General features: G+C 44.5%; 1 protein-coding gene across 1 annotated transcript in view; it reads left to right on the plus strand.

Moving 5' to 3' along the window:
- Positions 1-3,813: 3,813 nt before the first annotated feature.
- Positions 3,814-20,601, plus strand: part of NUP35 (nucleoporin 35) — a 50,560-nt gene continuing 33,772 nt past the window's right edge. The window contains exons 1-4 of the mRNA XM_056111774.1: positions 3,814-3,922; positions 7,898-8,068; positions 16,609-16,736; positions 19,555-19,615. Coding sequence (XP_055967749.1) covers positions 3,883-3,922; positions 7,898-8,068; positions 16,609-16,736; positions 19,555-19,615 — 400 coding nt within the window. The 5' untranslated portion in view covers positions 3,814-3,882. The remainder of the gene's footprint in view (positions 3,923-7,897; positions 8,069-16,608; positions 16,737-19,554; positions 19,616-20,601) is intronic.

Here is a 20,601-nt window from a genome sequence, read left to right on the forward strand (position 1 = left end):
TGGAGCCCCACCTGGAATGACACCTGAATTCAGAGGCAGGTGCATCACTGGGAGTGACCCAAGAACCAAAACCCAAAAACAAAGGCATTGTAATATTTTTTCTTTTGGGGGGGGCTGACTTGGGGGGCACCATGATTTACACGAACTTTCTTTCACTGATGAACCTTTCTTGATACCTTTTACACGAACTTTCTTTCACTGATGAACCTTTCTTGATACCTTAATTCTAAATAGGAATTACTGGGTGTGGTTGATTGAATGACCTACAAAAATAAAAAATAAAACACACTATAGACTTTGGAACCCTACAATGCTTGACATGTGATTATTAATCACCAGAACTAGATTTCAAAATAGGGAGATTATCTGAATGGGGCCTAAACACAACAGACACACACCCTAATACTATAGAAAAAACCATGTTATGACATAAGCAGGAAGAAGCAGTGTCAGATCCTATTGGCTTTGAAAGGAGAGGTGAGCATGAATTTAAGGCATATGTTTTGTCTCTAAAAATTAGAAAGGGCAGATTAGAAACAATGCTCTAGAGCTTCCAGACTCAAGACGTTTGTTGACATCTTGCTTCTGAATTTCTTTTGAGGTAACCGATTTTCACAAAAATGAAGTAGCATTTTTTTGTCATTTTGATTTGCATTTCCCTCATAATAAGTCATAAGAATTATTCATGTGTCTATTGACCACCTGTATTCTTGCTGAGTTGTCAAACTCTTCCAATTTTTTATTTTTAAAAATTTATTTATTTTTTAGTTTGGGCGGTGCTCAGCACTTCCTCCTGGCTCTTCGCTCAGGGATCACTCCTGGCAGGGCTCAGGTGACCTTATGGGGTGCTGAGGACCAACCCTGGTGGGCTGCATGAATGCAAGACAAATGCCTTACCTGCTATACGATCTCTCCCACCCCTCTTCCACCCCTTTTCTTGTTTTTAAAATTTGTTATTTTCTGAGTTTTTTCTTTCTCTTTCTTTAAACTGGGGTTTGAATTTAGATATATCCCAGGCAAGGCAACCACTGTTCAGTTTTTGCGTTCTTGTGTACTTTGGGCCCTAGCCCTTTTTTGCCTCAAGTATGGCTTAAGCATACTACGTTCATAAAATTAGTGACCGAAGCTAAACAACCACAGCTGCTGCTGCTGCTGCTGCTTCTTCTTCACCTTCTCCTCCTTTTCTTTCTTCTTCCTCTTCCTCCACCTCCTTTTCCTCCTTCTTTTCTCCTCCTCCTTCATTTAAAATTTTTCGCATTCACGTGAAGTGTGTGTACTTTATATTCGCTTGTATTCTAAAGAAATACAGAATAATAAATAAAGAAATAAAAGAACTGGCAGAGGAACCCAGGTGTGTGGGACCCGGGGCTGTGATCTCCAAGCCTGCACGGTTTGGGACTGGACCTGCCAGTAACTAGACAGTTACACCCACCAACTGCCGTGTAACTACAACAACGTCCAGGATCCAGAGATTATCACACTCAGCTCCCGGGAGAGAACAAGGCAGAGTCTCCTACCCTGTGCCTGACTGTCTCCACCAGGGCCCAACAGGTGAAGACCTCCGGCGCCCAGCCAAGGCCATGCTGAGACCACTCTCCACACACTTGGATGAGCCTCACGCATAAAAGAACTGGCAGAGGAACCCAGGTGTGTGGGACCTGGGGCTGAGATCTCCAAGCCTGCATGGTTTGGGACTGGACCTGCCAGATTATCACACTCAGCTCCCAGAAACGCGCGGCCGCAAATGCGGCCGCGCGACATCTTATCATCTCATTCCTACTTTGGACAAACTGGCAGGCTACCAAATGTAACCTGCCCACACGGCAGAGTCTGGCAAACTCCCCGTGGTATACCCAATATGCCAAATACCAGTAACAATGATGGGTCTCATTCTCCTAACCCTGAAAGAGCCTTGAATATGGCACTTAAAAAAAAAATCTCAGGGCTAGAGAAGACGTTACTGGGGCCTGCTCGAGGCAATTGACGAACAACAGGGTGGTCGTGATGGAGGGGAAGTGGAGACAGTGATGGGATAGGTAGAAACGCAGGGGATTCCCGGGTGAGTTGAGTCCCCGGGTTTATTCTTGGGTTCCGTTACTTAGTATCTTTCATTATACATCGATACATAGTAACGTGTGAGGGATGCATGTTCATGTAAAATGGTGCCTATGTCAAACAATCAAATTTCATTTTCATTTCATTTCATTTCATCATCCTGTTATTCGTCGATTGCCTCGAGCAGGCCCCAGTAACGTCTCTTTCATCCTAGCCCTGAGATTATATTCAGGGCTCTTTAGGAGAATGAGACCCATCATTGTTACTGGTATTTGGCATATTTGGTAGGCCACGGGGAGTTGGCCAGACTCTGCCCTGTGGGCAGGCTACATTCGACAGCCTGCAAGTTTGTCCAAAGTACGAATAAGACAATAAGATGTCATAAAAAAAAGTTCTAGATTTTATAGTCTCTGAGTCTTGGCCGCTGATGGGATTACACGGCGCCAGGGAGCCAGGTGGTGGGTGTGACCCCCGCCTATTGGAATTTGGAGGATCTGGGTGGAAGATGCTCAACTCCATTCCGAATAGGCTTGGAGGTCTCGGCCCCAGAACCCACGTGGCTTTGTCCCTCTGCCAGTACCTTCATGTGTGCGGAGAGTGGTCTCAGCATGGTAGTGGCTGGTCCTGGAGGTCTTCGGCTGCCGGAGCCCTGGTCGGGGTGGGGAGGAAAGCTCAACCCGCTCCCCTCCAAGGGGCCCCGGGAAGGAACACCCAGGCGCGGGGGGCAGAAGACTGCACTGTTCTCGTCCGGGATCTGGATTTTATAGTCTCTGAGTCTTGGCTGCTGATGGGATTACACGGCCCCAGGGGGCCAGGTGGTGGGTATGACCCCCGCCTACTGGAATTTGGAGGATCTGGGTGGAAGATGCTCGACTCCAATCCGAGTAGGCTTGGAGGTCTCGGCCCCGGAACCCGCGTGGCTTTGTCCCTCTGCCAGTACCTTCATGTGTGTGGAGAGTGGTCTCAGCATGGTGGTGGCTGGTCCTGGAGGTCTTCGGCTGCCGGAGCCCTGGTCGGGGCCGGGAGGTCTTCTGCCCCCGCGCCTGGGTGTTCCTTCCCGGGGCCCCTTAGGGGAGCGGGTTGAGCTTTCCTCCCCGCCCCGACCAGGGCTCCGGCAGCCGAAGACCTCCAGGACCAACCACCACCATGCTGAGACCACTCTCCGCACACATGAAGGTACTGGCAGAGGGACAAAGCCACGCGGGTTCCGGGGCCGAGACCTCCAAGCCTACTCGAATTGAGTCGAGCATCTTCCACCCAGATCCTCCAAATTCCAGTAGGCGGGGGTCACACCCACCACCTGGCCCCCTGGCGCCGCGTAATCCCATCAGCGGCCAAGACTCAGAGACTATAAAATCCAGATCACGGACGAGAACAGTGCAGTCTTAAACAATCAAATATTTTAGAGAAAGTAGGAAATATGCCCTGAGACTATGGAGTTCTAAGCTTTAAACCCAGACAGAAAACGAGATTGGGAAGGGACCCGGTTTCAAGCCAACCGGGAAAGGCACGATCAGAAGATCTGACCGAGAGCCGGGTACACTGGACGCTACTTATGAAAGCAGTAAAGAACTTGTGCGTCTGAGAAATGCAAGCGCAGCTCCACCGAGCACCTCTGGGCCCCTAGCGGCCAGCAGCGGGCACTGAGGCTCAGCACCGGCGCGGGCGCCCTTTGCCCGATTCCAAAAGGGCGCGCCGGGGCACAGTTGGGGCACGGCGCATGTCCGGAAGTGACGCAAGCCCCGGGGGCGGGGGCCTCTACCCGTGGGGAGCGTTTCCGCCATTTTTGAAAACTGGGACCGTCCGGTGCTTCTCCTGGCCGCCGAGATGGCAGCGTTCGCCGTGGAACCCCAGGCACTTTCGTTAGGTGAGTTTAAAAAAAAATAAGAAAGTGGAAACTTTTTATTGTTTTTGTATCTATCTGGCCCGACCCTGCGGCCGCCGACTGTGGAAACGGACACTGCCCAGCGCCGTCTTCCAACTCCCGCGGTGCCAGTTTCGGTCGCGCGTCGCGTGTCCCAGAGGGGATCGGAGTGTGGGGGGCCGCCGCGTGGTGTCCGGGCTTGAGTTCGGGGGGTCGTCCCGGGGACCCCGCCCGCGGGCCCGACGCCAGACCCGGGAGAACCCAGCGGCGCCCGCGGGGTGGGCGGTGCCCCGGCTCCGCTCCCGTTTCCATGGAGCCCGGGTCCCGCGGCGCGTGGGGGGTGGGTGGGTGGGGGTGGGGGTGGCCGGCCGGGCGCGTGGAGGTCGCCTGAGAAGGAACCGCGGGGGCGGGGTCCTCGCGAGGGGTCCGGGACTCGGGTAATAGGGACCCAGTGCTGGGGGGGAGGTTTCCCCACTTAACCGGTCACTCTGGCGGTGGGGGTGGGGGTGGGGGGATGCTCCGCGGGGGGCGTGTGGGGCGGGTCCCGGGTGGCGATGGGCCCTGAGGGAAACGCCTGCTGGCCGCGCCTACGGGCTGTGTGTGTGTCTGCCCTCGCCCGGGAGTTTCGGGACCCCCGCGGACCCGCTGAGAAATTCAGGGCGGAAAACGGTTACCAGCCCGCGCTCGTCGAGGAGAAGACCTGGGGGAGAGCCGCATCGGGATGTATTTCCGTAGGAGTTTGAAGCCAACGCCCCCGTCCGTTTCGGGTACAGAGGGTTTTTTTTGTTTTTTTTTGTTTTTGTTTTTTTTTTGCTTGTTTGTTTCTTTTGAGAAATTGACTTGACCCGAACTATCTAATAGTATGAGAGCGCAGGCGGCCAATCTCATCGGTGCAGATAACTCCGTTGCATTTAAACATTTACGGATTTGGTCTAAGGGACCAGTGTTTCTTTTTATCTAAAAAAAAAAAAAAAAGATGAGAAAACATCCATTTCCAGTTCCAAAGTTTAAGTTTTCTCTGCGGGGAAAATCAAGCCGGGGTGCGTATTTCTTGTCATTACAAATGTGTCTATGTATTGTATTTGCTGTCAGAAATCTGACGTTGGCCGATGCTGATTTTTTTTTCAAGCCCACATCCTGAGAAGTAGCATTTTCGAGCCCCTCCCTAATGGGGTATTAAAGCTAAGAGGTTTTGGAGCCCGAGGGATTGTACAGCGGGTAGGGCGTTTGCTTTGCACGAGGCCAACCAGAGTTCGAGCCCTGGCATCCTGTATATGGTCCCCGAGCTCACCTGGAGTGATCCAAGAGGTGGTGCTAGGAGTAATCCCTGGTGTCGCTTGAAGCCAACCAACCAGACAACCTTAGAGGTATTTTCCTTGTGCAGACAACATTACTTAGTGTTTTGGGTGCAAACAGATGAGATTTAAACCTTTCATTATCATCGGTCCAAGCTTTCCCGTGAAGTGAAATGTAGCACTGAAGGTGATGTTACGATGAAAAGGCCTTTTGTGCTTGCCTCCCCTGTGCGTCTTCATAAATGCAAACAGTAGAGCACCCTTCCTTCCTTCCTTCCTTCCTTCCTTCCTTCCTTCCTTCCTTCCTTCCTTCCTTCCTTCCTTCCTTCCTTCCCCCCTCCCTCCCTTCTTCCCCTCCTTCGCTCCCTCCCTCTCGTCCTCCCTCCCTCCCTCCCTCCCTCCCTCTCTCCCTTCCTCCTTTCTCTTCTCCCCCCTCCTCTCTCCTCCCCTCTCTTCCCTTCCTACCCTCCCTCCCTTATGGTTTTTGGGTCACACCCAAAAATGGTGCGATGGTGTGATGGGGCTCAGTGCTTGCTTCTCTGCTTAGGGATCACTTCTGGCAGGGCTTGGTAGACCATATAGGGTGCAGGGTATTGAATCTGGGTCCAGTGCTTGCAAGGCAAACGCCCTACCCCCTCGCGGTACTATAGCTCTGGTTTCCCAAGTGTTTTACTTTTTTAAAAGAACAGTTGGCTTAGTGCTTGAGTTGTGGTGCTCACTGGACTTTGTACACTTTAGCTACCCACTTTTCCTTGTGTGGTTCAGGAGGACAGTGTTGCTGGGTGGCACTGCATGAGTGGTCAGTGCCATGCTTGCAGCTGACTGCAATGTGAGTCTAGCTCCCTGCCCTTTCTACATTTCTTGACATATTCCCACTGGGGTGAAGCACACTGAAGGTAGTTGATGTTGCCTGAAGTTTTTAATTTACTTATGTATTTTTATGGATTTCTAAAATTATTCAGAATATGCTTTTTCAGAATTTTGACTTGGTTGCACTGTATGTTCTTTGGAAGTAAGACTGTCATAACATGGTAATTAGCACCTTAATATAATTGTAATTATAGTCCTTTACAACTTATTGAATTCCTTCCCAGTGTTGTTCTGCCTGTTCCTCTTTTGTACACTTGTTTTATTATTAGATATCTGTTAAAGGAAAATAAGAGAAAGTGTGACTGATAGCATTAATAGCAAGAAACTTGGAGACTGGAGCAATAGCACAGCAGGTAGGGCATTTGTCTTACACACCGCCGATCCGGCTTCAATTCCCAGCATCCCATATGGTCCCCTGAGCACTGCCAGGGGTAATTGCTGAGTGCAGAGCCAGGAGTAACCTCTGTGCATCACCGGGTGTGACCCAAAAAGAAAAGAAAAATAGCAAGAAACTTGTGGACAGCATTTGGATTGCAAGAAAGAAAATTCTCCATTTTCACAATATGATTAATAATAGCCAGTAACATTAACTATTATAAAAGCTTACTATAGCTAATAATTTAGTTAACAATATAAGTCAGTATGAGCTATTAGTAGTTAATACTTAATGGCTAATAGTTTTTACTTTTATTAGATACTTTTAGAATTATAGTAAACCGTTTTCCAAATTTCACTATTTTTTTCATGAGATACTATTAGAATAATAATGTTAATTTTTGCTGAATGCTTACCATATTAAGCACTGTATCAAGTTCTAATCAAAACTATGATTATGCTCATTTACTTTGACTTGAACCTAGATCTCTGACTTCAGAACCTTGTCTTCATCCTGTGAATTATCTTGAAATTCAAGTTATAGTCTCCAGCCTTGAATAAAAGTAATCCTGCTTTGTAATTTGTGAAGATTAATTTTGAAATGTTAGCGTAATGTCAGTTTTCTTTTTAATTGGTTTTATTGGAGATCTTTTCTAATTTAAAAATGAATGCGTTTTAAAAATGATTCAGGCATTCATTTTAACAATTTCAGAATTTTCAAGATTGTTTCATTACTTCTCAGAATGCCAAGAATTCATTACTTCTCTGCTTCCTTTTATTTATTTTTGTTTCGGGGTCATACCTGGCAGTATATGACTTTGTCCAGGGATCACTCAGGAGGGGGTCAGGTAACCATACTGGGTGCAGGGGCCTGGGAACCTGGAGTTGGCCTACTGCAAGTCAAATTCCCTACCTGCTGTACCATTTCTCAGGCCCCTCTGCTACATGTTACTTGCTTCCTAAGTCCTTTTGTATGTGTTCAGACTTTTTATCTCCCTCTCCCTTGCATAATTTGAAGCGTTTGTATTTGAGGAACGAAAGAATGACTTACAATGAGGTAAAATACTTGTGTTTGACTTTTTTCGTGCTTGGTATAAATAATGAGTACTTTTTTTGTCTTTATGCTTTTGATACAAAATGGAAATGCAAAGAAACTTTTCGTTTTGTATTAGGGATTATCTTAGAGCTCGTAAACTAAAATTTAAGAATTTACAACTGTTCGTTCTTAAGCTAGTAAAACAAGGTAAAAATACAATATCAAAGATTAATATTGCTAAATGCAAGATGTTTTTACTTTTTATAGAAATGTTTTTTGATTTATTAAGCATCACTAATTCTAAAATGCTTTAATTCTCAACATTTTTATGCTATAGTTTTGCATTTTTTGTTTTTAGATACTAATACCAATATTTTCCTCCCTTACTCTCCTCTCCTTTAGGATCCGAACCAATGATGCTGGGCTCCCCCACATCTCCAAAGTCAGGAGTCAATGCTCAGTTCTTGCCTGGATTTTTAATGGGGGATTTGCCAGCGCCAGTGACTCCGCAGCCTCGATCAATTAGTGGTCCTTCAGTTGGAGTAGTGGAAATGAGATCACCTTTGCTTGCAGGTGGGTAAATTGCTTTTAGTAGGTCCATAGTAATATCAGTGCTTGTATTAGAATATTAGATAGCTTAATAATGAAGCATCTCATTATTAATGTGCTACTCTTATCAGCAGAGTTGTTAAATAAGCGTTTCCTCTACTTTTCATTTTAAGATGTGGAGAAGATCATGAGCTGTTAGAATTCCAAACACCCACTCATTAAAACTGCATCCCGAGAGAGAACAAAGGGGAATGCCCTGCCACAGAGGCAGGGTGGGAGGGGGGGTGGGGGGAAATGGGCACTGGTGGAGGGATGGGTATTTGATCATTGTATGACCGAAACTCAGGCATAAGGATTTGTAAATCTACAACTGTACCTCATGGTGCTTCACTAATAAAAAAAAAAAAACAACTGCATCCCATTTACTCAGATGCCATTGATAGTAAATCTTGAGGCATTATTATTTGTTTGTTTGGGGATCACACCTAGCTATGATTACTTCTACCTTTCAACTCAGAATCACTTCTGGTGGGCTCTGGGACCATCGGGTATAAAACCCAGGCCATGTACAAGTATCATTTACTCTCTCTCCAGCTGGTTTATTTATTTAATAAATTCAATTTTAAAAAATTTCAATTATATTTTCATAAAGTTGTTCACAATAATTGATTACATTCAAAATTTCAACACCAATCCCACCACCATTACACCTTCCCACCACCATTATTTTGAATTTTCCCATCATCACTCAAGCCTGTGATGCTAAAAGCCTACAGGCAGATGCTAAATAAGTTATTTTGTATTACTTATTACGAATAGTATGAGAAACCACGTGCTCCTGGAATTCTAAAATTTTAATTGGGGTCCGGAGGCCTCTCTGCAGCATGCTGCTCTCTTCTGACATTCATTTGTGAGTCTTGCATCATCTGGTTTAAAGTAGTTCATTTATTTATGATTTAGGGGCCACACCTCTCTGCTCAGGGTTTATTCCTGGCTCTGTACTCAGGAATGACCTCTGGCCTTTCTCAGAGGACCATGTGCAATGTCAGGGATTATATGCAAGACTTAACCTCCTGTACTGTCTCCTTCCCTCTTATTTTTTAAATTTTGGTATCGATCAGTAAGAGTTACCATGTATTATATTTGAAATCACCATGATTCTGAACATATTTAATTTTTTTATTTACTTTTCTTTTTTTGTAACATAAGCCACACTTAATAGTGCTTATTATTAGGAACTACAGGAACATGAGCTGTACTCAGTGATGCTGGATGTAATGGTGGGAATAAGTTGCTGGGACCTAACTTAGCTTGACATGTGTTAGGCATGTGCTCTACCACTTGAGCCGTATCTCTGGCTCTGGAAATACATAAATACATATGTATATATGTGTGTGTGTGTGTGTGTGTATTATACACATCATATGTACACACACAACATATATATTTATTTTTAATTTTTTTTACATTTTATTTATTTTTTTTGGCCATACCCAGTGCTGTTCAGGGCTTCTGGCTCAACACCCAGGGAATCCTCCTGATAGGCTTAGGGAACCATACGGAATGCCAGGGATTGAACCTTTTATGTATTTAATTTATTTTCACTTGTTTTTCTTTCTCAGTATGGGGCCTATTCTGGAGATTGTTCATACATAGTTATCAAAGAAGTGCTGTGTGTGTGTGTGTGTGTGTGTGTGTGTGTGTGTGTAAAGCTCAGCCCTCTCAATTTATTTAAAATTGTTTTCCTTTAAGTTTTCAGTTAGACTGATCTGTCCAGTGGTGGGAGTGAGGTGTTAGTCTGCTTTTAGCTATGTTGCTGTTGATGTCTCTTTTTAGACCTATTAGTTGCTTTATATGTTTTGATGTTACTTTATTTGGAGCATATATCTAGGAGTGTGATTTCTTCTGCTGCGCATCACGATCATGATCACGACCATCCTGTTGTTCGTCGATTGCCTCGAGCAGGCCCCAGTAACGTCTCCTTTGTCCTAGCCCTGAGATTTTAAAAAGTGCCATATTCAAGGCTGTTTCAGGGTTAGGAGAATGAGACCCATCATTGTTACTGGTATTTGGCATATTGGGTACGCCACGGGGAGTTTGCCAGACTCTGCCGTGTGGGAAGGTTACATTCGGTAGCCTGCCAGGTTGTCCAAAGAAAGAATGAGATAGTAACATTTCTTCTGGGAGCTGGGATTTATAGTCTCTGGGTCTTGGCCATTGATGGGATTACACGGTGCTAGGGGGCCAGTTGGCGGGTGTGACCCCGGCTACTGTTCCTCTGCCGGTACCTTCATGTGTGTGGAGAGTGGTCTCAGCATGGTTGTGGCTGGTTCTGAGGTCTTCAGCTGCCGGAGCTCTGCTCAGGTCGGGGAGGGAAACTCAACCCGCCCCCCTCCAAGGGGCCCCAGGGAGGACAGCCAGGCACGGGGGCAGAAGACCGCGCTGTTTTCTTCCGGGAGCTGGGTTTTATAGTCTCTGGGTCTTCGCCATTGATGAGATTACACGGCGCAGGGGGCCAGAACCAGCCACAACCATGCTGAGACCACTCTCCACACGCGTGAAGGTACCGGCAGAGGAACAAAGGCATGCGGGTCCCGGGGTTGAGGTCTCCAAGCCTGCTCGGATCGGGGCTGAGCATCCTCTACCCAGATCCTCCATCTTCCAGTAGGCCAGGGTCACACTGCTGTGCATATCCCTTGATTATTAAAAAATGGCCTTAGCTATCCCTTCTAATCTTTTTCAGCCTGAAATCTATGTTGTCAGGTACTAGTATGGCCACCCCGGCTTTTTTTGTTTGTTTTTTGCTTTTTGGGTCACACCTGGTGATGCACAGGGGTTACTCCTGGCTCTTCACTCAGGAATTACTCCTGGCAGTGTTCAGGGGACCCTATGGGATGCTGGGAATTGAACTCAGGTCGGCTGCGTGCAAGGCAAGCGCCCTGCTCCCTGTACTATCGCTCCAGCCCCCACCCCGGCTTTTTTGAGGGAGCTGTTTGCTTGCAGAATTGTTTTCCATCCTTTGACTTTGAGTCTGTTTTTGCTCTGATTGTTCACATGTGTTTCTTGTAGACAGCAGAATAGAGGGTTCAGTTTTTGAATCCATTTTGCCACTCTGTGTCTCTTAATCGGTACATTTAGACTATAGACATTGAGAGAGATTATTGTCATGGGGTTTTGTGCCATCTTTCTGTAGAGGTTTGTTGTACTTCTAGGGGTTTTTCTTATTTATTTATTTATTTATTTATGCTTTTTGGGTCACACCCAGCAGTGCACAGGGTTACTCCTGCCTCTGCACTCAGGAATTACTCCTGGCGGTGCTCAGGGAACCATATGGGATGCTGGGAATCGAACCCGGGTCGGCTGCATGCAAGGCAAACACCTTACCCTTGTGCTGTCACTCCAGCCCCTGTAGGGGTTTTTCATGTCTTACAGGAGCCCCTTTAGTCCTTCTTTTAAGGTTGGTTTTGAGTCTATGAAGTTCCTGAGCTGTTGTTTATCCATGAAATAGTGTATCGTTCCTTCGAGTTTGAGAGTTTAGCCTGGTAAGTATTCTTGGTGAGACGTTCATTTCGGTGAGTTTTTTTCACTATATCCAACCATTGTCTTTGGGTGTGGAAGGTTTCCTCTGATAAGTCTGCTGTAAATCGAAGGGGTGCTCCTTTGTATGTGATTTCCTTCTTTGACTTGCAGCTTGACTAGCAACTTGGAGTATTGCGTCTCTATTCGTGGTGTCCGTCATTCTGATTATGATCTATCTTGGAGTCTCTTTTAGCTGGTACCTACCTTCAGGCTCCTTGGATCTGGATGCCTGCATTCTCCAGCTCTGGAACTTCCCAGCAATGATATCTTTCACTGTTGCTTTTTCATTCTGGTTGCTTCCCTGTCCTTCTGGTACTCCAATAATTCTTATATTGTATCTCTTGAGTTCATCCCCTAGGTCTCTGTCACACCCTAGAGATATTTTGAGGTCTTTTCCCATTGTATGTTGTTGCCTGCTTTCTGTAGTTCATCTTCAAGCTCGTGGATTCAGTCTTCGGTTGTAGTCATTCTACTTTTGAGGGCACCCACTGAGTTTTTTATTCCATCTACCGAATCCTTTATCAGCGACACTTTCTTTGTAGCTTTCTTATTTCTTCTCTCATTTCTTCCTGTAGGGCTAGAGCGATAGCACAGCGGTAGGGCGTTCGCCTTACAAGCGGCCAACATGGCCGACCCGAGTTCGATTCCTCCGCCCCTCTCGGAGAGCCCGGCAAGCTACCGAGAGTATTCGATATGCCAGACACAGTAACAACAAAGTCTCCAATGGAGACGTTACTGGGCCCGCTCGAGCAAATCGATGAACAACGGGAGGACCGTGACCGTGATTTCTTCCTGTATTTTTTTTGCTGTCTGTCCCACTGTTTCTTTCATGTCCTCCTTTAATTTACTGGATGTCTGCTCCATTGTTTCTTTGAGTTCATTGATCATCCTCAGCATTTCATCTCTGAATTTTTTATCGGAGAGATCGTATTTGTGGGTGATCCCTGTTGAGGCTTCTGGACTCTTCATCCACTCCTCGTGGTGGGGGTTTGCACTGTTCCTTCATGCTGTTGTGGTAGTATGGAGTTCACTATCAGTGTACCCCTCTCGCTGTGAGAAAGAATTCTGGATGAGCTCGGTGGATGGTGGTCACTTTTTTCCTTTTCTAGAAAACTACCTTCCTCTTTGGTGCTCCTCGGTGACTTAGGTGAGGCCTCTACTGAAGCTTCGGATGTTGTGCTCTTTTATATTAGGCTTGTTCAGTTTCTTGAGTTCACCGTTACTTTGGTGAGATTGGCGTAAGCCACTGGACTATTGGCCTAATGTGGTTGGGATAGCCGGAATGTTCTCCTCAGAATTAGGTAACGGAGATTGAGATGTGAGTCCAGAGCACTGGGAAGGGGGAAAGGGGGAAAATAACTGCAGCCACCTGAGCGGCAGCTGCCCCGGAGGCCACACCCCCTCCTGCACGGTACCTGTGAGGGAGTTGGATACATCCGTGCCCAAGCAGAATTAAAATTTCACTTCCGATGCAGTCCTAATGCTTGCCAGGGAACCCCTCTGGGCCCGGTGCTGGGGGCGGGCACCTTGGCGGGGGTGGGGTGAGGAGGGGGTTCTTGCAGTTCCCTGGGTCTGGGCATGTGGCCCCCGTCTCCAGTGCATGTATGTCTATGAGTATCTCTGTCCTTTTCTGTTTTAGCCTTTGTTTGGAATTCGTTTTGTTTGATGCCAGTTTGACCGTCCCTGCCTTTTCTGTGTGGCCATTTGCCTCTTTGTTTTTCAGCCTTTTACTTTTTTCGCAGGGGTAGGGGAGGGATGGTTTGAGTCATACCTGACAGTGCCCAGGGATTATTCTTGGGGACCATATGCAGTTCCAGGGATCCAGCTGGGGTCAGCCGAAGTAGCTATGTGCAAGGCAAGTGCCTGAGCTCCTGTACTATCTCTCTGGACCTCAGCCCTTTACTTTGTGCAGTTTCTAATCACTGAAATTTAAGTGGGTCTTAAGCAGCAGAAGATTGGATTTTGTTTTCTGATGTTTAGATCAGGGTTTCTCAAATGTGACTATATAGCTCCCTGCAACCCCCAAGGGTTCCCAGGATATTCTAAGGGGATCACAGGTCAAAAAAGAGAAAACTTGTATGTGATGCCACAGCATAAGACTAGGGGAGTCAGTCTGATTGGAGGGGGCTTTAGGCCACACCTGGCATTGTTCAGGGCTTATTCTGGCTCTGTCCATACTCTGAAATAGCACCTGGTGGTGTTTGGAAGACCGTATGGGATGTCCAGTATTGAAGCCGAGTCAGCTGCCAGCTGTACTGTCTCTCTACACTCCCATCCCCACTCCCCCAATACTTTTAAATGTACTCAGTGTAGTATAAGGTGCTGGGTATAATGGGATTAAGATAGTGTCCTTTGAGGATCTTGCAGTCTTAGAAAACAGTTAAGTAAATTGAGACACTGAGAGGGAAATGACTTATCCAATGAGCCAAATACTTTGAAATGTGGAGCTGAAAAGAGAGCAGGGCATAATTAACGTATTATAAATAAACCATATTGGAAAGAATGCTTCATAAGACAGATAATACAGAATCTCTTGCAAAAAGGTTAAAAACAATCTTTAATTTTCACCATGACTGAATTCCATGTCTTGAAATAAAGGAAGTCATTACCTGAGGCCTTTTTTTTTTTTAAATATTTGGTCCTAGAGTCTTGAGGCATGCCAACCTCTTCGAACAAAATAACTCTGTAAGAAGCACTTAGAATAATTCTGATATATCTGTTTTAGATCCATGAAAATTTAAGTATATGGTATATCTGTAATACTTCTACATTAGGAATTTGACCAAAAAAACAACTTTAACCTGTATGTAGGGTATTTTAGTAAATTATAGATGCTAAAGAAATGGGTCAGTCATTTTCCATATTTATTGGCTCTACAGTGGTAAAATTTTACTTACGTACCCCTTATGTAATATAAACATTTTACAGATATACACAAAGACATCACATAAATTTTTAAAATTTTCAACTTTTTTCCTGAAAACATAACCAATTCCCTGCCCCCCCTTTTATCGAATCATTTCAAGATACACAGTTACAAAGGTTTAAAGATTTGAATTTCAGTCAATTTTCCAACACCTATCTCTCTACCAGTGTGCATTTTCTACCACTAATGTCCCCGTTCACTCCTTTTAGGCATCAGTAGGTCCCTTGGTGATTCCCCATCATTGTAGGTGAACCTCCCCATTTCTTTGAAGACTGGTATTGAGGTCCATGTTAGAGTCACAAATTCCAGAAACTGACTATGGCTAAAAGTTTGTGTGGTGGGAATGACCACTGGGGATTTGTGATCTCAAGTGCCCTGTGATATCTAGCATCATGGTTGTATGAGTCTGTACTGCAAACCAATTTCTGGTGCCTGGGTCTGATTATGTTGTCTGAGTCTGAGTCTTGCTGGCCTGTATTTGGTTCTATTTGGATCTGTGTTTGGCCAGACTTAAGCAAGTGTTGTTCATTTTTCAGATAACTCAGCTATTTGGTTGGGGTGAGTGGAGCTCAAATTAGGAATTGGTCCTCAGATTGTTTTTAATGAGATCAAAATGAAGTCTTCCAGCAAGATTGCAGGAGACTATGGAGATGATTCCTGCTTTTGATTATGACTCTTACATATATCTATAGTCTCTTGCCTCTTATTCTAGTGTTGTGATTGTTGGATTGGGGAGTTTAGTGTTTTGGATAACTTGCCTGTTTTCCAGGCCAGAGTTCAGTTTAGCATCTCTTCCTGAACCTGTTACTACACCACTTGTTTCAAAGCCCTCTATTACTCAGGGCACTGCTTTTTTTTAATCTTGGGTTTCATTTCTGACTGCAACTTCTTATGCCATTCTTGGATTCCTATTTGGTGAGGACATCCCTTGAAAATTTTCTTGTAGACTTTATTATAGATTGTGACATTATTGCAGGAGAATGCTGAAACAGTTCCATTATCAGGTGCTTTAAGCGCTGCTTCCATCTGTAGGAACTTTTTTTTTTTCTAACTTGCTTTTTTTTAAAATAGGCTGGCAGAAGTGAATTGGAGGAGCCAACACACTATCATTTGTACCTGACTAAAGATGCAGTTATTTTATTCTATTCTGGGTATTTCCATGAAGTGGGCTATTTGTGTTTACTTTTTTCTGGAGAGGAATGAAGGATATACTTTGTGAGCAGTAGATTCTTCTTGTTACTGATACACAAATTTCTAGCCATTTTTAATTGGATTATGTTAATTTGAATGTATCCAGTTAGGGATTTGTAGTATTTTCTCCTACTTTATGTTGCCCTTCATTTCTGATGGTTTTTCCTTACAGAAGGATTTTGGTTTGATATCCCACTTTGTTTTTGTGGTCTTTGTTTCTGGTACTAGCATGTATTCTGTAGCAACTAATAAAATTTATATTCTGGAGTCTAACAAAGTGTCTTTTATGGATCCACCAGCGTTCGCATTACCTGGAGCTTTGTCAGAAAAACCATTATCTGGTACTGGAGACAGTCTTGCCTGTGTCTAACCCAGGTTCAATTGCCAAAGCCACATATGGTTACCCTGGCAGTGATCCCTTAATGCAGAGTCAGGAGTAAGTCCTGAGCACCACTGGGTATGGCCCAAAAGACAAGAAAAGAAATGGAAAAATAAAGAAAAAAAAATTTGTAATGTAAAGCTCATTCCCACATGTTTTGCATCCAAATTTGAATTCTGACATGATCCCCAGATAGAAGTTTGAGAGGCACTAGGTGGTAAGATTTTTAAACCAAGGCTTTATATAAATGAAAAATGATGTTAAGAGAAAGATAGAAAATGTCTTTGTTTTAAAAAATACCTAGTTGAACCGGAGTGATATGGTGTGAAAAAATTTGGCTGCCTTGCATGCAGCTGATGTGGGTTTGATCACCAGCATCCCATAAGCACTACCAGGAGTGATTTCTGAGCATTGCCAGGTGTGGCCCAAAAACTAGAAAAAAAAATAAAGATATACCCAACCTTTTTTTTTTTTTTTAATATATTGTAGGTGGATCACCGCCACAACCTGTTGTACCAGCTCATAAGGATAAAAGTGGAGCTCCACCAGTCAGAAGTATATATGATGACATTTCCAGCCCAGGACTTGGATCAACACCTTTAACTTCAAGAAGACAGGTGATCTGTGTACTGTTACCATAGTTTTATCACCATACAATGGAAATTAATACTTTCTTTGGGTGGGGGTCATTCTAGGAGTTGCTCCTGGTAGTGCTCTGGAGAACATGTGGTGCCTGGGATCACACCCAGGCTTCCTGAATACAAAGCATGTGTCATTGGGCTGTCTCTCTGACCCAGGAGGTCAATAGTTTAAGATGTTTCCGTAAGTTTAATGTATCTGTGTTGCATACAGGACGTTTACTAAAGAATATCACCGTCACGACCATCCTGTTGTTCGTCGATTGCCTCGAGCAGGCTCCAGTAAGTCTCCTTCGTCCTAGCCCTGAGATTTTTAAAAAAGTGCCATATTCAAGGCTCATTCAGGGTTAGGAGAATGAGATCTATCATTGTTACTGGTATTTGGCATATTGGGTACACCATGGGGAGTTTGCCAGACTCTACCGTGTATAGAATATACTGAAATTATATTTATTATGAAATGTTAAAAAATGTACTGAAATTCCAGAACTTTTTGAAAAATTGGTTTGGTAATGTGGTTACAGTAATGTTTAATTTACGAGGCCAGAGCCATGGTACAGTGGGTAGGGCATTGCTTTGCCTGCTGCCTACCCAGGTTTGATCCCCACATCCCATAGGATATTCCAAGCACGAGTTTCTGAGTGCAGAGCCCGGAGTAACCCCTGAGCATCTCCAATGTCGCTCCTAAATCTCCCCCACAAAAAACCCTGATAGTGTCTAATTTTATGCTATTGGCGTACAAATTGCCCTACACCAGCAGCAACAGAGTGTCCATAACCCTCCCTTCTGCCTCCTTCCTATCCCGTTCCTTTGTCACCTTTGCTACAGTCTATCTCCACTCCTTGCCACCCCGCTCAGGTGTTGGTTGTTGGTTATGATTTTGGTTCATGCTGAGGTTTACCTCATTTAGTCACCACCTATGTGCTCCAGTAACTGAGGATTCTTTTCTTTAACCTCCCCATCCCCCCCCCCCCCACACACACATTTTTGTTTGTTTTGTTTTAAATCCAGTTAGCAGTGCTCAGGGCTTAGGGAGTCATTCCTGGCAGGGTTTGGGAGCTTATATGGGTGCTAGAGATCAAATCTGGCCCTGAAGATTTTTTAAAAAGAAGCTTAATAGTATTTATGATCACTAATGGTCTTAATTACTTTGTTGCTGGGTAGGCTGTATAATAAAAAAAAGTACAGTACTGAAGTGTTAAGTTTCTTATGTAAAGACTTATTTTTTTTCCCCTCCTTCAGCAAATGTAAGGCGAACGCCCTACCGCTGTGCTATCGCGACTGGAGCGATAGCACAGCGGGTAGGGCGTTCGCCTTACATGCAGCCAACATGGCCGACCCGAGTTCGATTCCTCCGCCCCTCTTGGAGAGCCTGGCAAGCTACCGAGAGTATTCGATATGCCAGACACAGTAACAACAAAGTCTCCAGTGGAGACGTTACTGGGCCCGCTCGAGCAAATCGACGATCAACGGGAGGGCCTTTACCTTTTTACCTTACCAGCAAATGTAATTTGTGCTGCTACTATAGCACATTTCAATTGTTTGAGTTTGTGTGTATGTGTGTGTGTGTGTGTTTTGTTTTAGGTTCACACCCAGTAGTGCTCAGGGCTTACCCTTGTTTCTTTAGCCAGGGACTGCTCTGGCAGGGCTTGCGGGAATATATATGATGCCAGGGGTCAAACTTGTGTTGGCTGTTCAAGGCAAGCACCCTCCTGGCTGTACTATTGTTCTGCCCCCTGAAGAAATGTTTTATGCCTTTCCGCATATAAAATTTGGCATTGTTGGAAAACTTTAAAGCATTAGAAACCATCTTTCAGTCAAATTTAATCATGGCATGTGGTTCTGATGTCTTTGGCTGCTCCTCTTACTGTCTATTTTATGGAGAACTAGCAATCCCAATTTCCCTGCTTTGTAACTTTCTACTGGTAAAGGTTTGGTGTCTTTATAATCTTATCTGAAGTAACAGTATTATATGTATATATAAATATATATGGGCTGGAGCGATAGCACAGCGGGTAGGGCGTTTGCCTTGCACGCAGCCAACATGGCCGACCCGAGTTCAATTCCTCCGCCCCTCTTGGAGAGCCCGGCAAGCTACCGAGAGTATCTCGCCCGCACGGCAGAGCCTGGCAAGCTCCCTGTGACGTATTCGATATGCCAGACACAGTAACAACAAAGTCTCCAATGGAGACGTTACTGGGCCCGCTCGAGCAAGTCGATGAACAACGGGAGGACGGTATGATAGTGACAGTAACTAAATATATGTGTGCATATCTATTTAAAAACAGAACCGTGAGTCCAGAGAAATAATACAATGTTAAAAAACTTGCCTTGTATGCTGTCAACCCTGGTTCAGTTCTCTGCATCATATTTGATCCAGTCCTTAAGTACATGTCAGGGCTAAGCCCTGATCATGCCTGATATGGCCTACTCAGAAGCAGACCAGAGAAGAATAGGTGTTTCTCTTTTACTGTGGGAACTTAGTGATTTAAGTGACTGATACCTGTTCAGATGTTGTGCCTTAGAAACTAATAACAAAAAGTGACGTTGCTTTATTAAAAGTAATGTCTCTTTACCCAATGTAACTTTATTTTCAGTAAACTGTGCTGAAAGCATCTGACGTTTTATTTTATACTGTTCAACTGAAGTAAAAAGAAAGCATTCTTTTGTGATCTAATTAAGTACATTTCTAGTTGTTGTCTGTTGAATGATGCCTTTGAACTTTCATTGTGTTTATGTTATACATAAGTCAGAAATTTGCATTTTTACCTTAATAGTTTCTTCTGTGTTCATGTAGGCAAACATTTCGGTAATGCAGAGTCCTCTTGTTGGAGTTACGACAACTACTCCTGGCACGGGTAAGTAATTCCATTAACACATGATTATTTCTTTACCCTTGAAGTAAAGGCAATATATGATCTTTGCCAAAAGTGTGTGTTGGTTTTTTTCTTTCAAACTTGGATATATTCTCAATATCAGTAACTTCATTAATTTTTAGATATGGTATATTATTCTACCTAAAGTATTAAAAATTTTAGGAAAAAAATGTATTTTAACAGTGTCTTCTGAATTATTAAAAACCAGAAATGCCTTAATTGGGAACCAAAGGAATATGGAGACTGAAAGATAAAGGTGTTTTGTGAGATATTAATGCATAGGTATAAATTCATCTGTTGCCTTAGATGGCCATACTCACTTGGCCATTCTCCCAGCTAAAATTCTTAATATTCTAGGATACTCTCGGTAGCTTGCTGGGCTCTCCGAGAGGGGTGGAGGAATCGGACCCGGGTCAGCTGGGTTGGCCTCATGCAAGGCAAACGCCCTACCCTCTGTGCTATTGCTCCAGCCCATATTTGACTGAATGCAGTGATATTTTGAATCTGTAAAATATTAGTGGCATTTAAAAATTTTTATTATTATTATTATTTTGGTCATACCCAGGGATGCTAAGGGTTCCTCCTGGCTCTGCACTCAGGAATTACTCCTAGTGCTCAGGGGGCCATATGGGGCGCAGGGGATAGAACCTAGTTTGGCTGTGTGTAAGCAAATGCCCTTACGGCTGTACCATTGCTCCAGCCCCTTCAATTAAATTCCTTTTGTTTATTGGTCCGTTCCCAGTGGTGCTCAAGGCTTATTCGTGGATCTCCGTTCCAGAATCACTCCTGATGGGCTTGGGGAACCGTATCGGATACTGAGTATTGAACCTGGGTTGCAGCATGTAAGGCAGATGCCCTGCTTGCTCTTTTATCTCTCTGGCCCCACTCATGATATTCTTAAAATTACCATCAGTTTTATTGACATATCTCTTATATTGTCAAATATTTTTATTTGTTCCTGAGAGGGG

Source organism: Sorex fumeus, unplaced genomic scaffold (genome assembly GCF_029834395.1).
Source record: "Sorex fumeus unplaced genomic scaffold, SorFum_2.1 ptg000014l, whole genome shotgun sequence".
In the NCBI taxonomy this organism is placed as follows: Eukaryota; Metazoa; Chordata; class Mammalia; order Eulipotyphla; family Soricidae; genus Sorex; species Sorex fumeus.